The 16,507-nt window shown below is 48.1% G+C and overlaps 1 protein-coding gene across 1 annotated transcript in view; it reads left to right on the plus strand.

Moving 5' to 3' along the window:
* Positions 1 to 3,381: 3,381 nt before the first annotated feature.
* AR (androgen receptor) overlaps positions 3,382 to 16,507 on the plus strand; it is a 150,543-nt gene continuing 137,417 nt past the window's right edge. The window contains exon 1 of the mRNA XM_026684905.2: positions 3,382 to 5,143. Coding sequence (XP_026540690.1) covers positions 3,921 to 5,143 — 1,223 coding nt within the window. The 5' untranslated portion in view covers positions 3,382 to 3,920. The remainder of the gene's footprint in view (positions 5,144 to 16,507) is intronic.

Here is a 16,507-nt window from a genome sequence, read left to right on the forward strand (position 1 = left end):
CCTTGCAGACTCATGAGGTGCAACTGTCTGGGGCGATTGGGAGTGACCTCAAGCCCCCTGCTTATCCAGAGAGGAGTTACAAAGAGTTGCTCTATTCGTGGGCTCTACCTTCGGCTGCAGTTGCCAGCGCTGCTACTCACAAAGACATCTTCAGTCCATTTCTTCTCCAGAAGTCTGTCCCCAAGGTGCTTTTCCAAGAGGCAACTGGACTTTCTGGTTTTTCTTTTGTTTCGCTTCTTTGCTGAGAAGCGAAATGTCTTCATAGAAAAACCAGGAAGTCCAGTTGCCTCTTGGAAAAGCACCTTTGGGACAACCATGACCTGGATGATGGCTGAGGATCTCCAAAGACATTTCCAGAAGTCTGTTTCTGCCTGTTTCCTGTGCATGCCGCTTCTACCCAGATTTCTTCTGCCACGCCTCCATCATGTGTGGTTCTAAGGGAGGTCAGAACCTGCTTCAAAGCCACTGCGCCTGCTCCCTCCCCCTGCCTTTTTTCCTTTTAATGGGATGACCGATAAGCAGAAGCCTTAAGACAGACTAGCATACAGTATTCCTGGCTCAAAGCCTGTAACCGAAGTGTAATTGTAGGAATGTCTTCTCTACTTCTGGAAGCAAATTCCTTTCCCAATGGCCACAGAAGTCCTCATTTCTCATTTCTTTTCTTCATACAATGTTCTTAGCATATAGTTCCCACAACGATGCCCATAACTAGCCCCTTTTTTGAAACTTCAGCTCTTTAACAGCATTCAAGCAGAAGCTGCACAAATGGGGATAATCAGTAGATGGCAGCCAACAGATACAAAACCTCTTTGCTCTAACTGGTTTCTAAGTCACAGTCAAATAAATGACTACAGCTTGAGGAAATCAATAAAAAGTTTAGCGTGGCAGCAAAACAATGATTGGGCCAATTGCTGTACATGGGATAACCAGAACATTGCGCAGACCAACTGGAGGAGATCTCACACCTTGGGAGTATGGCGGACAGAGCTTGAATTTCAGCCAACTTCAGTCCCTTAGAAAGTCGTGTGCATGTTGTATGGAAAGCAGGGCAAGAGTTAGGGTTAGGCCAATTCCATCATTTTACCTCCTGTACATTCCAGCCACACTGCAGGGGCAGCAACTTTTAAGGCAGCATGTGGAGTAGAGCAAACAGCTGTGTGGATCTACTCACAGTCTTTTCAGGGGTGCAGCCTCTCCCTGGGTCTGCACGCTTGAGACGCTTATTTAAGGAGTAAGGAGAGTTTTTCCCAGCCTTTTAAAAACTGCATTTTGGCTTAGACCAGTTTTCATTTTATTGCCCACTGGAACAGACTGCAGTGCTGTTGAGCATCTTTCAGTCACCAGCACATTCATTCATACCATATCCATTCTTTACTTACAGATTTATCAACACCCCTCCCTCCCCCTTTTGTACAATATGCTGTGAATTTATCTTTAGGCAATGAAGACTCTGGAAATTTACAGCTTACTTGCACAGGTTCTTTAGGACCAGAAATGGTGAACTGTCTTCAGACCTTCAAGCCCAGAACTAAAGAACCTCAATCTGGCCCAGGCCTGAATCTCTTCTCTTTCTTATATCAGCCTTTATCATCTTTCACCAGCTGCAAAATTTCTTGTTTTCTCCCCTTGTGGGTAAGACCGGCTTCTAATCCAGCCTTCCTGGACCTTCTGCCCTCAATAAATTGGGATTACACCTCCTAGAATGTTATAGCTGAGGGCAGGTTGCTTGAATACAAATATTAGCTGACTACATTTATACAAAGAGGAAAAAATATTTCTTTTCACTTTGATCGTAAAGAGTGGTTTTGTGAGCTTGCATTGTTTCTTAATGCATATTTTCTACTTTTATAGAAAAAATGGCAAAAAATATCCACAATATCAATTTAAATCCAGCATTAGAGTTAAGTAAGAATGCAGAGTCTAATATACATGACTATTTTTGGGTAGAAAGAAAATCTTTGCCGAAACCAAAGCGTTATCAAAAACCAATTTCATATAAACTTAGCTTCCCTGATTGAAATAGAATTCTGCATTTACACTATTTATCATTACATTAGTTCAATGATTCAAACCAATTCAAGGTTGCCGACCTCAATTTGTGTGAGCTGAATACAGCACAAAAGGAAGCGCCACAAAGAAATGTAAATGCAACAGGTACAGCCGGTGCTTATCAATCCCAAATGATAAAGCTCTTGGTAGGCCAAGTAACTCCGGAGAAGGGAGGCTTCATCAGGAGGTGGGAAAACTAGACAGAGGTGCCTCTTTAGAAGGGAGGGGGAACCCCACTGGCCCGACTCCCTCAGCTGACGCTGTGCGGGTGTGTGAGAGAGAGCAGGGGGGCTTTGCATGGTACAGAAGTACATGAAATGAACTCAGAATAAAACAGTCCCATTCAAAATATTCTTCTGGACTTTTTGTGAAACTTTGTTTCAAAGAAATTTCCGGGCCTGAGGCGCGGGGTGCCCATTTCTGCCCACCGCCTTCCACCCACCCGCCTGGCCAGGGGCCTCGGCGCTTCTCTTGGGCAGGAGCTCCACGGCAGACGGAGCGCTCCGGAGGTGCCGCCGACGCCGCCCGACGAGGAAGGCCGCCTGCGGCACAGGCAGCGCCCGCCGCCCGCTTTTCCAAAGCAAAGTCTCCAAGGGGCCGGAAAGGCTGCCTGAGAAGCAGAGGCGGGAAGGGCCGGTTCCCGCGCCCGGCTGAGGCAGAGCGACGCCGGGGACTGCTGAGCGGCAGCAGCGGGATGGCGAAGCCTCCTCCCTGCGCGGGCTTGGCGGCGGTCCGCGGGCTCCGCTTTCCCCTCACGTCGGGCTCGGCCCCTAGCGGGGCAGCGTCTTGGCCGGCCCGCTCTTGGCGGCGCTACCTCGTGGGCAGCTTCCGCGGGCTCTGCCTTGGCACGTGGAGCTGAGCGTGCGAATGCAGAGTAGCGGCGCTGGGCCGCCGGAGGGCTGCTACATAAAGCCCGAGCCAGCACGGCGCCGCCAGCCACCCAGGCAAGGCCGGCAGCGTTCGCGCCCGGCCCGCTTGCCTCCCTCGCGCCCAGCGTCCGAAGGGAGAAGCGGCGCCGAGCGGAGCAGGCGAGCGGCGGGGTTTAGCGCGGGACGCTGCCAGCTTTCGGAAGGGCGGGCGAAGAAGGCGCAGTCGTCCCCTCCCCGTCAGCGGGCGCCGAGGGCCTGCCCGTCTGGCTCATGCGCGTCGCCCACTTGTTGCTCGTCTCCGCTCGGCCCAGCTGATTGGGCTGCGAGCGCCCCGCTCAGCTCTGCTCCTCCCCGGCCGGCCGGAGCGCGACCTCTGGCTCCCGGCGCAGGCGGGGGCAAAAGGGGCGGCCCGGCCCCGCCGCCCCCAAAGCTGCCGGTACGCGCGCCGGAGCCGCTTCACTCCGCTCTTGTCCGGGGGAGAGAAGCTGGGAGGACGGCGAGCCGCTCGCCTCTTCGTGCGCCTGTCTGCCCGCCGGTCGCGCTCAACTTTCGGCTCGCTCGCTCAGCCGGCGCCCGCCCGCAAGAGAAGCGCCGCTCGGCAGCCGTAGCAGCCCCGAAGCCGGCCGCCCTGCGCGCTTTTTCCGCCGACAAAGTTAATCGTCGCGACAGGCCCGGCGGAGGCAGCGTGGCGGCCTCTCCCCCTTGGCAGCCGCCGCTCTCGTAGGCCGCGCGCTGGGGCGCTTCAGCAGGCCAGCCCCGACTTCCGGATCGGTGTCCCGAAAGCGGCTAGGCCCCTCTCTTGGCGCGGCACCTGCGCGGACCCGGCCCCCTCCCGCCCGCTCCGACGGCTCTTCGCCCTGGAAGGGATGGTCGGCCGCCGCCTCTTTTGATAAACGTGCCCGTGGACGCTCCGCCGAGGACTCTCCGCGAGGGGCGAAGAAGCCGCCCTTGCTAGTGAGGAAGCCGCGCCGGTTCGCCCCGCGCACTCACCACCCACGGGCCATGGAAGTCCACGTCGGGCTGGGCAGGGTCTACGGCCGGCCGCCGGGAAAAACTTTCCGCGGGGCTTTCCAGAGCCTTTTCCAGAGCGTCCGCGAGGCTTTCCAGAGTCCCGGGCCCGGCGGAGCGCGACAGGAGGTCGTGGCCAGCGGCCAAAGCGCGGGCTCTCCTTCGGCTGGCCCGTGTGCGCCGGGCGGCCGCCTGCAGGAGCCCAGCCCGCGGCGGCAGCAGCAGCCCGGCTCTCCTTCTTACCTGCCGCTGGATGAGGCTGCGGCAGGCAGCAAAGGGCTTCAGCCGGCCGATCGCGAGCCCCACCCGGCGGCCTCCTCCTCCTCCTCGGCCGCCTCTTCGTCGCTGGCCTTGCTGGTTCCCTCGTTCCAGGGCTGCTCCGGGGACCTGAAAGACATCTTGGCCGAGAGCAGCAGCCTCTTGCCGGCGACGGAAGGGGAGCCGCGCGGCGGCGGGGCGGCGGACGGCGGCGAAGCCAGCGCGCCCAAGGAAGACTACTTGGGCGAGAGCGCCAAGGAGCTGTGCAAAGCCGTCTCGGCCTCCATGGGCTTGGCGGTGGAAGTGCTCGAAGGGCCCGGCGGCGGCGGCGGCGAAGCGGCAACGAGCCGCGGCGACTGCATGTTCGCGCTGCCGGGCGCGCAAGCTCGGCCCGTGGCCGTGGGCGGCTGCAAGATCGTCGAAGCCGAGCAGGAAGGCGGCGGCGGCGGCGGCGAGGGCGCGCTGGCCATGGACGTGCCGGGCCACATCAGCCTCTTCAAGAGCTCGCCGGAGCTGGACGAACCGCCGGCGGGCGCCTTCCAGAGCCGCGACTACTACAACTTCCAGCTGGCGCTCGCCTCGCATGGCCGCATCAAGCTGGAGAGCCCGCTGGAGTACGCGGCGGGCGGCATCTGGGGCGCGCAATATCGGCGCGCCGGGGAAATGCCCGCCTTGGCGCCCCACTACGCCGCCTCTCCGGGCCCGGCCTGGCACCCCTTCTTCGCGGAAGACGCGCAAGTCTACGGCCCGTGCGCCTCGGCCGAGGCCGCCGCCCAGAGCCCCTTCGGCTACGGCAGGGGCCAAGGGCCGAGCGGCCAGGAAGGAGCCGACCTGCCTTCCGAGGTGTGGTACCCCGGAGGCGTGATGGGCAGGATGCCCTTCGCTCCGGCGCCCGGCTGCATCAAGACGGAGCTTGGGCCTTGGATGGAGGGCTACGCGGGCGCCTACGGAGACGTGAGGTAAGGAGACCGACGCACGGGGGGAGAAAAGCGCCCGGGGATCGCCTGCCCGGGAAGCCTCTCAGCGAGGCCCGGGGCCCCGTCCGCAGGCTTTGCGCTCCAGAGGAAGGAGGACACACCCCGCCATTGCAGCGGTTGGCGTTGCGCTTTCCCTGGTGGAGAAAAATGCCGCCCCGTCCGGGGAAGCGCCTTATCCCGCCTCGATTTCCCCTCAGGTGGGTCTCCGGAGGGGCGCTTAGAGCAGGCGCGGGTTTCGGTGGGTGGGCAGGAGTCATGCTGAAGGTCCACCTGCCCCTCTGCTCGCCTGGACGAGGAGCGCTTCCCCTGGGCTTCCCTGAGGGGCCTGGGCTTCTCTTCCCCAGAAGCAGCGGGGGACTGCAGCGCCAGACGGCGGCAGTCGGGCAGCGCCGCTTGTGAAACGAAGCTGCAGCCATTCCCAGTCCGGTGGATCGGTCCCTTTTTCTAGAGAACAGATTACAGGCCCTGAGGATGAGCCAGACTACGGGCTCTAGGGAACTTCTTTTTAACCTTTTATTTCGTGGTTATGGAAGTTTTTGCAGTAGCCCACAGCATATGTTAAACGATGTAAATCTGTGTGCATAATGTACATTTTATAGCTTGAATTAAGGAAGCATAAAGTCTATATATGTACACGGTTTTAAAAAGCATGCTGGGTAAAACAAATGCAAACCACTTTTTCCTGACAAAATAAATCATTGATATATTTTCTCCTTTAAAAGGAGAGTATTCTACTGGATTAAGTAGGATTTACTTCACATAGATAAATTACATAGCTTTATGTTGTTAAAAAGACTAGTCATATATGTTTGCGGGACCCAAGAAAACATCAGTTACTCCAGTGAGATAACTCAGACCTACAGTTTATTTGCTAGAGTATCTTAATTTTAAGAAGCTTATAGACATTAATTTTAGTCTTCTCTCAATATTTTTTTGTCATTTAGTTTAATCACAAATTACTTTCTTTTTGGCAAAAGTGACTCGCAGTAGGTTGTATTTTCCATAGGTACCTTTTAAAAGATCCTGCTTTTAACTAAGCCTACAACATGATTTTGGTTATTGTAGGCAAAAATTTAATCAACCACCTGTGGTATGATTCTCCTTGGTTAACATGGAAGCCAGGATAGGTCCCTTCCCAGAATCCATGGATGGATCTCCAACAGCCCAACTTTCCCAGGTTGCTTTGTTCAGGCAGTGCAGCTTTTCACGAGGGCTTAATTTTATACTATTAATTATTACTAACAATAAAAAGAATGAAACATTCTTACCTAACATTTGATTTGTCCATTTGCACAACTTGTTTAGGTATCTCAATTTTTGTTTCAGTATTCCAGCAATATAAGATATATTTAGTTTACTTTGTTTTGAATAAACTTGGTTGGATTCATATTTTGGTCCATTAAGCCAGTTGACTTGAGGTTCTAGGAACAGAGTTGGCAAAATACAATGGGCAGAATCATCCCAATGGGATTATATCGGAAGAAATCCCGTTAGTTTCATTTATTCCTGGTAAATGTGAATCATTCAGATTGTTATTTAAAGCTACTTAAAGTGGTGCCGTGTTAGCTATAGCATGTAAGTATCCTTATTCTTTAATTTGATCACCTTTCAGATTCAGAAGCTGAGAGTAAGCACACACCACACACACACACACACACACACACACACAAATAGCTGAAGACAAAAGGGAAAAAGAAGAAAAATAAATTAAAATCCAAATTGATTCCAATCCTGAAGAAAAAACTGCAGTGTATAGCGGTGCCTTCAAATTGCATAATGATATAGTTGTGGTAATGCCTAATATTTATTCAGCGATTTCACCAAAATCTAGCTAAGCTGGTGCTGCTCCTGTAGAGAATGGACATCCCAGGTCCCTCTGATCAACTTTGTGTTCCATTTAGGCAAAATGCCTTTGAAAAAAACAATTTCCATGATGGCGAGCTTGCTTCAGATTCTTCTCAATTTCAACATTTAGAGTGTCCACCATTTTCTTCCGGCCCCTTTAACTGCTTCTCGGACCTGAGGAGGAACAGGCAGCCTCAGCCCCATCTTGTGGTTCATGCTTTACTTCGAAGTCCTCTTGATCTAACTCTCTCTTTCCTGGTTGAGGCTACTCTGCAGTTACGTTAAAGTGTTGCTAAGAATTGCAAAGCATATTTGTTCAATGTAAGCAAAATTCTATTGAAAGTATCTTCAGCAGCGTGTTGTGCCTGGAAATTAGTCACCAGCATTTGCTGAAACCATAAGAATTGCAACATAACCTAAATTTCTGGTTAATATATATTATGGCAACTGTTGGTCAGTTAACATGTATGTCTAGTCAGTCCTGCTAATACTTTGTAGGAAAGCTTCATTTCTGTAGCATAAAAAATGGTAGAATCTGAGCTAAAATAAAACAGCTATCGGTGCTTCTTTTTGTGAAAGAAGAAGTTTTGAATGCCTAAAGTACTAAAATTGCCCGTGTGATATAATGCTCGAATATTTCCCATTCTCAGATTCACAATCCGCTTATATAAAATATTCTTATAGCAGTAGGAACCAGACACTTAGAAATTTGATAGGCTAGTACGTAAAAAAATATTTTAGGCTGCCCATTTGTGATAATAATAAAAAGGTATCTTGTAAGTGCTTTGAGTAGCCTTTCCCTTCTTAGCATTTATCTTGGGCCTAATCCAGTTCTCTATGGAATCTAATGGAAAGTTCCCCATTGACGTCAATGGACCTGGATGGACTCTTTACGTTTATGACTGTAGGTCCTGTTGAAATGTTACAGTATGGTGATCCAAAGTTATTTATGATGTGGTTCTTGCAAGGGGCCCCTTTGCCTTTTGTTGGAATGGAACAGCAGATCCTGCTGGTGTGTTCGGTTGCCTTTGGTGTGCAGCATATCCATAACTGTGATTTATAGCAAAACTTCTTTGCTTTCACTGCAATTGGACTACAGATGTTTGTTAGCAGATGGCATTATAACTAGAACAGAAATTCTAGTTATGATGTGTCCAGTAGGAGTTCTCTAACAACAGGTTGGCAGCCATGGTTCTGGTGTGAAATATCTGTATAAAGTGCAAATAGATTTTAGGTTTAAGGAAATCAATCTGAAAAAAGTTAACACTTTGCATCTGGGTCATGCCACATACTCATGTATTTTGCCACAATACAGAAAATTGGGAACAGGGTTATTTCTCGTGCAGTGATAAAATGGAATCTCCATGCGAGCTTTTCCTTCTGAGGGACTTGTTGTGCAAACTAGGGGCTTAAGTAGTCATGTTTCCATCAAAATGCATGTTTTTGCACCCCTTCGTTACATCAGGAATGGGTAAACATTTGGCCTTAAATCCTGCACCTTCAAAGTGATCAATTTGGTCAGCATTGATGTTATAATTAATATGGCATTGTACAAGTAAAAGCTAAAGACTTCAAGATAAGGCATTTTAAATGCTTAATTTGTTCATTATATGTGCAGAAGTTTGCTTATTTATTTATTTGACTTATTTCATAACTCTCATCTGAGATCGGTGAGGTTCATCTCCCCTCTTATGGGGCAATTTGTACAAGTGTAAAACTGGAGGTCTTTCTGGCTGTCCTTTTGCCCATAACGTCTGCTGGCTAAATTCATTTAGGCTGCAGCCTTAAGTGCCATGACTGGCGAGTGAATGGAGCCCTTAAGGGCCTTGCAGAGGAACAAAGCGTAACATTGAGTGACCATTTTACAGTATCCTATGAGTCAAGCTTAGAGCCCTTACTGGTATTTTCCCCTATATTTTCTCTCCTTCTGACTTCCACTCCAAAGATAATGAGAACATATGCTGTAGTAGACATTATGGCATGAAACGCATGAAAGGGGAGGGTTTAAGGAGCTTTGATCTTGTAATGTATAAGGGGTAGATTCATAAGGGTAGATTCATTCTTAGATTATTCCCCTCTCCTCAATGTATTCTCCCTACATTTAATTCCTGCAGGTTATGTGAGGCTCTATGTACGTTGCCACTACTCAAATTCATTTGGCTTGTGAGCAGCTTTCAATTTACTCCTTATAGGAAGAAATAGTGCACAATAAAAAATGGGGGCTGAGATTTATTTGTCCTGTACATGCAGTGGCTTCTCATCTAATAAAGTAGTGATATTGTGGATCCTTACGCTCCCTCTCCTCTCCTTTCTCCCCAGATTCTCAGTCAAATGACAAGGTTCAACAGCAGTATTTTCTGTGACCAAAACACAGTTCCATAAAAAATAATTAGCCAAATATATTGCCTGTTTTGTACATTCAACAGCAGGAGAAATTGCTGGTATTTCCTGAATATTCATAATCCAGGTGTGGGTTTCCTTGTCAGTGAAGTTACTTTGCCTCCTGTGCTTGGAATTCCTTTGATTTTTTCTTTCAACTTTGCTTCATCCAGTTGAGCCAATAAGCGGAGGTTCGGAGGCGCTGGTTCCATCCTTTCCTCTGTGTTGCTGATCAGAGCGGGAAGAACCCCGTTCTCACCTCCGTCCCAGGGAAGTACGGCTGTGGTTAAAAGTGATGCCAGGATATTCTTGCCCCTCTTTTTCCTATATTATATTAATGTTAGTTCCCAGCAATGGGAAATGGGTAATCCTAATGCTGATGAGTTGGAAATATTTGAATCCAGCCCTGCACAATTTGGAGAGTGCTGTTGGCCAAGGTAAGAGCAGCTTCAATTCCCTTCCTTCTCCTGCCAATGGAGCCGTTCCTCAGAACGCCCCTGTACCTTTTGAAAACAGCCGCGCTGCGGAGGCTTTTTCGCCTGAACCTTTAACCCCTTTAGGTTTCTGCTGTTCTGTTCCTTCTTTTAATTGGCCAAATGAAAACTGGACCCCCAAATCTGCTTTTGCAATTGTTGATTTCTCTGCCTTGCTTAGTCTAGCTCAGGCTGCACTCTTGAGGGACTGGCTGCCGTTGCAACTTCCGCTGAACTTCAAGGCAGACAGAGGTGGCTTTTCTGAATTGATCCAAAGGGAAGAAGGCAGGTGGAACTGTGGACTGTTGGGCTGGCTGGCTTCCCTCTGTCTCCACCGGAAGGTGCTAGGCAGAGAGTGTCGTGGGGGGGGGGCAGCCTGCAGCATTTAAGGGGACCCTTGCCGCCTCTGCTGGAGCAGGAATGAAAGCCCCCTCTCCTCTCACACGTGGGAAAGAGCCTCACAGACGAAGGCGACCCCAGAGCTTTGGATTTTGTTCTTGTTTGTATAAAGCCAAGAAGAGTTAGCTATCAAAAGTCAAGAAAGGAATCAGTCCTGTGAGTGGGATCCACACAGATGTTGGCTTTCAATTTTGCACCCTGACTTTTAGAGGAATTTGGTTTGCAAAACTAAAGTCCTGCTCTTTTCACTCAGTTTAGCGAAGGAAGCTTAATAAAGAAAAAGTGAAATCTATTTGGATTGCTTTCAGAATTTCTGAGGTATCTCTAAAATAATAATGTAGGGTTTTTGGGGGGTGGGTAGGGGTACATTTATACCTCTGTATTTTTGCATAACTACAATCAACTGCATTTTGATATATCCATTATTAGGGTTTAAGTCCAGGAATGAAATGATTCCCAAGAAACCGTATGCAATTTCAATAAATAAATAGATCCGGAGCATCCATTCATAAAGGTCTCAAATACATGTTCTCTTAATAAAATAAGCCTCCTACTCAATTTAGTGCACTTCAGAAGATCTCTCAGTAAACGCCTTTGCAGGCAACACAGCTGATCTCCATAATTACACATTTGCTAATTCTTTTATTTTATCCTACTTTTCTTTTTCATTTAGCATCTAATTATGCTTTGTTATTTAGTAAAATTGTTCTTAATTTTTTCAGGCCGGGTCTGTCTCAGGGTGCCTTGATCAACACATAAGAATTGGGAGATTTGACAGTGCAATTGAAATACTTAAGATATCTGAATCCTTAAGACAAATTAATAAATAGTTAAGATCAATAGATAACAAAGAACAACTAAGTGAAGTAAGGTCAATCAATGTCCAAGGCACTGAGCTGAGCTAAATCTACCCTCTCTCCACCCCACCATCCAGGTCAAATTATCCCCTTGGTAAAGGACTTAACCTGAGAAAGTGGGTTGCAATTTGGATCCCTTCACAGATGTTTGGCCCTGTTATCTGATCAGTCTACCCTGTTCAAGGGCCGAGGAGAGTGGCCATCTTGGAGGCCATTGGATCGGAGCAAGCAGCCTGCGATCTGCTTTGAGCCAACTGCTTGTTCAACCTGGCTCTGTAAAAACTTTGAGCCCCGGTGCTCCTCCATCAAGTAGAAGTGCCCACTGTTGGCCAGACTTAAGCAATGCAACCGTTCCACTGATTCTAACAGGGCTCAGAAAGTCTGCTTTCCTTGCTGGGATGGGGCTATTGGATATGCCATCATAATATTGTTCAAGCGTTCTCTCTCTTTCTTTTTTACCCTGTACATTCAAAAATTATCAGATTAAAAGAGCGATCCGAACATAAAGTTCAGGACTTAAATTGAGGGTGACCTTTTTGGATTAGTTGGCCTTGCTGCTTCAATCTTTCACATCTGCTAACTGGAACAGCGTTCTCTCTACAGCTAATTTCTATATGAAAGCCACGTTTTCCGATGGCTTTGGAGTGTTTTATTCTCCTATAACTGCTGTGAATAAGGTAAACTAAAATCAGTTAGGATTCCTCATTTTTCACAATTTAATGTAGGCTTCTGTGCAGGCAAAATTTATGCGTGAAATAAATGGGAATTGAAAGGAGCCTTTCAAAGCATCGCTTTTGAAGGCTCCTGCAAGAGTCGCTTCGTTCCCCCTTGGCCGATAGGTGTGTCTCCGACCTTTCTACTTCCATGGGAGCATTGGTAGTGTGTAGAGACTTCTTTTGAAGGCAGTTACGCATGGAAGAATTGCAGTTTCTGAAACCTGCCCTTCCAGCTGGCTTTCTTGTACATTCCCAAAAACCCGGAGTCTCTAGGACTGATTTAATGTACTGTGAAAGTATAGTAAACTATCACTGACGCTCCATATTGAAAATATTCAAGAGGCTGTTTTTTTTAGTTGCGGCTCCTTCTGTTTTTCCCTTCAACTTTGCAACCTTGTTTAGGCCGAGTGACTCTGGATCCCGTCTCTAACTCCGGTTAGCTCATCCCTTCTGCCATTGATGGAGTCATAGATTTTGTTGTCGGGGGCAGAGAACATCTGCAAATAGACAAAACAGCTGAGGAGGAAGAGAAGGCTATCTGTGTAAATCTCTGCACTCTCCTCACAACATTAAATCTTGTGAGGTGCTGGCGGGGGGCAGCGTGGCAGTGTTGCCATTGACAATGGGCTGCAGTCCCCTGTTTGCTCGGGGCGGGGCACGGGCATGGTCAGAAATGCCCACTCGCTCCTAAGAAGGGTCTCATCCGTCCCGACAGATTTATTATCTGGGTGTCAGAACAGATCTGCAGGAGAAGCGTTCTGGGTTTGCCCTGCGGTAGAAGGGGTTTTTTTTTTGCCTTGGGGAACCATCAGTCCTTGTCAGGCTTCTCCCCAAATAACTGGAGGACATTCCTGTTCAGACTGGCCTGGGTCCTCCGTAGGGAGGGGATGCAAAAGAAACTTGGGAAACCAGCCTTAAAACAAACACTCCTCATTTTGCAGCAATTTTCACGGGCACATTAACACCGCATGTTAAGGACTGCCCCGTAGCAGGAAAGATAAATTCATCATTGTCAAGAATAAATGCATAAGGATGTTTATTCACTTGTGCATTCTTGCTCAGAGAAGCAAAAAATATAATTAATTATCTTTTTTTTTTTAAAAAGGCACTGTAGTTGAAATACAAGAACAAAAACATTAATGAAGTACAGTCATTCCATCTAACCAGTGTGAATAAAATTAATCTTCCAGGATGTTAAACAAAATGCAATTTAACCACTGGTGGGGCAGACGCACCTTCCCCTTTTAAACTCAAGTGGTCCAAATATCCAGCCCTGGGGGAAAGACTTGGCTTGGGGTTGACCAGGCCTTTCAGAAAGAGTGTCCAGAGAGGCCCTTTCCAACGCCAGGCTCCTGGCTGAAGTGACCCTCCCAGCCTTTGGTTTTTGGTGCTCTTGGGCCCACAGGAGTTTTCCTTTGTCCATTTTGGAATGGCTGCTTGAGATTTTCCAAAGGGGATGAAAATGCTCCCCTTTTGGGGTCTGTCCCTCCCCAGTTTTTCCATGAGGTTTTGGGGCTCCTTTTTTTCCTCCTGGCTGCTGTTCCCAAAGACTGCAAGGCAAGAGAAAGGTGTGTATCCTTGCAGACAGAGAACCGCATGAATGTCAGGGGTTTTTGCTACCTTGCTTCCCAATGTTTTCCATGGGAAAGGTTGTTTTATCAGCAATTACTTGAAGTCCAAGATTTTTATTGCATGTTCTTGAAAGTGTGCACAGATGTGAAATGGAAAAAGCAGATGAGCTTCATCAGAGGAGAAAAATGCAACATTGGCTCAAAGAAAAAGGATCGCGTTCATCCTTGATATTTCTATGCGCTACAGTGTGTTGCTCACCATTGCCTGTCAGATCAGTCTGTCTTGCGCATCTCTGTGCTCCAGATGTAGGTCTGAGCTTCCAACTTCTTTCTCTTTTTTTGAAAAACTCCTCTACTATTTTATTCCCCTTATCTCTTTTTAAGGGGAGGGGCTGATTTCCAACAGAAAAGTAGCCCCCAGGGGAATGGGCTAAGAAACTTGTCTTCCCATCTCTGGTTCCCCAGCCAAACCCAGTCTCGGGCTAATGGTATATAAAAAGAAACCTGTCCTTAAGAAAGAGTTAAAACACTTTATGGAACACACAATTCCTCCCTCAGTGAGTTCATGGCTGAGGCAGAAGATAGTTCCCCCCCTCTCCATTCCTTCCGGGGCTGCCAAACTTTCTCCATCTGTTGCCAGTTGAACACTTAGTTCATCCTTCTAATATTGCAGTCATAAAGGCTAAACTTGTAGACATGTTGGTCTGTTCAGAATTCCTGACCAGCTTTCTATGGACACCTGGGAGCTTCAAAGTGCAAAAAGTGGGACCCGGTTAGAAATCCCAGCACGGTTTTACAGGAAGGGGCTGGGCTGCAGGGCCCCATCCTTCTCCAGGCCATGCCACCCCAAGGCCCTTGCTAGAAAATGGGCCAGAGGTGTTCCCTGCAGAGTTCTTTAAGCCCAGCGAAGCTTGTCCATCTTCTTAAAAAGTACACACAAGTAATTTCTTGGGTTTGCCCTCGAACCTTAGGTTTCATTGTGGAAATTTTGTAGTGCGAGGGTGATGGGCCCCTTGAGAGGAAACCTTGTTTATGGGTGCTATTTTTTTTGGGGGGGGGAGCCCTTCCCTTTCTCTACCCCTTTGTCTTGTTTTGGGGTGATATTTGAGCAGCAACCCCCCACCTTGTTCTCCCACCTGGCAGGTGATGCCTTTGTATGTTTTGAACTGTGCTTTTCATAGTTCCTCATTATGGACCATGATAGCAAGGTGAGAACTGAAGTCCAAAGCACCATGGAGCCACTAGGCTTGCTATTATAGTAAGTGATCATGGGTGAAGTTTGCGGAAATTTTAGAAGTATATAGAATAACAGAGTTGAGAAGGACCTTGGAGGCCTTCTAGTCCAGCCCCTCTGCTCAAACAGGGGACCCTATGTGCCATTCCAGACAAATGGATGTCCCGTCTCTTCTTTAAAACCCACATTGGAGGCCCCACAACTTTATCCTGCACTGGTGAGGCCACCCTAGGAAACCTTCATCCAGTTCCACAATACAAAAAAAAAAGATGCTAGAACCTTAGTAAAAGTGTAGAGAAGAGCAACAAAAATGACAGAACACCTGGAGGCTAAATGATACCACAAATGGTTGAGGGAGCTGGGTGTGTCTTGACTACAGAAGAGAAGGATTAGGAGGACATGATAACTCTCTTCTAGTACCTGAGGAGCGGCTACAACGAAGGGGGTTGACTTACTTTCCAAAACACCAGAGGGCAGAACAAGAAGGAATGGGTGGAAACTTGTTAAAGAGGGAGCCAACCTAGAAGTTAGGAGAAATTTTCTGACTATAACAACAATTACTGGGATAGCTACCCTCCCAGAGCTATAAACTGCTCTGTTTCTGGAGGTTTTCAAGGAAAGGTTGGATAGCCATTTGATCAGGATGGTATAAGGTCTCCTGCCTTAAGTAGAGGGTTGGACTAGCAGACCTCTGAGTGTCTTCCAGCCCCATGATTATATTTTCTGTGTTCTGGAGACACAGATTCATTGTTCTCACTGTCAGGAAATTTCTCCTTAATTTTGGGTTAGATCTCTCTCTGATAAATTTCCGTCTATTACTTCTTGTCCTTCTCTTGGGTGCCTCGAAGAATAGGTTGACCACTGCTTCTCCTCCCCTCAAATATTGGAAGACTGCTATCATGTCCCCCTAGTTCTTCTCTTCGTTAGGTTAGAGGTCAGGGCTGCTTCCCATCAATCCCTCCCTAGGAAAGGAAACCCTGGACACCATAGATTCAGAGAAAAGGTACTTATACGAGGATTGCAGCAGAAGCCCAGGCAAGGTCAACCTGGGGACTGCAGTCTAGGATAGGATAGGATAGAATAAGGAATAGAACAGAATAGAATTAGAATAGAATTCTTTTATTGGCCAAGTGTGATTGGACACACAAGGAACTTGTCTTGGTGCAAATGCTCTCAATGTACATAAAAGAAAAGATACATTTGTCAAGAGTCAAGAATCATAAGGTATAACACTTAAGTCATAGTCATAGGGTACAATAAGCAATCAAATCATACTAGGAGACTGTCAATATAGATAGTAAGGATACGAGCGACAAAGTAACATTGATACAATCACAGGTGGGAGGGGGATGGGTGATAAGGAGTGATGAGAAGATGAATAGTGATAGTAGTGCAAACTTAGTAAATAGTTGGACAGTGTTGAGGGAATTATTTGTTTAGCAGAGGGATGGCTTTCAGGAAAAACAACTGTCCTTGTTCTGGTGTGCAGTGCTCCATTGCGTCGTTTTGAGGGTAGGAGTTGAAACAGTGGGGACCGAGATGTACTGTGAGGACCGAGCATCTAAATGTCCAGCCATGAGAATGAACTGGAGGAGACCAGGTGGGTCCCCTCCTAGACTGCACCGTGTCCAAGACGGAAGTGGAATGGCTGGAGGAGTAGACATTGACAAGGAACCTTGGGCATGGGGTGAAAGGAAAACCCAGAGGAATGACCCTTGGGAGTAACCTTTAGGTGAGGCAGCAGAGGCTCCCCCAGACCGGAGTGGTGGCATAAGTGGGACAGAGGTGAATGTGCCCCTCTTGATGTGGATCTGGAGGATGTCATGCTGAGCCACGTCCTGTACCTCTATTGCAAGAGGCGATCGGGAATTG

Source organism: Notechis scutatus, chromosome 10, assembly GCF_049901735.1.
Source record: "Notechis scutatus isolate UNSWTSFEM ecotype Mainland chromosome 10, rNotScu1.2, whole genome shotgun sequence".
Classification (NCBI taxonomy): domain Eukaryota; kingdom Metazoa; phylum Chordata; class Lepidosauria; order Squamata; family Elapidae; genus Notechis; species Notechis scutatus.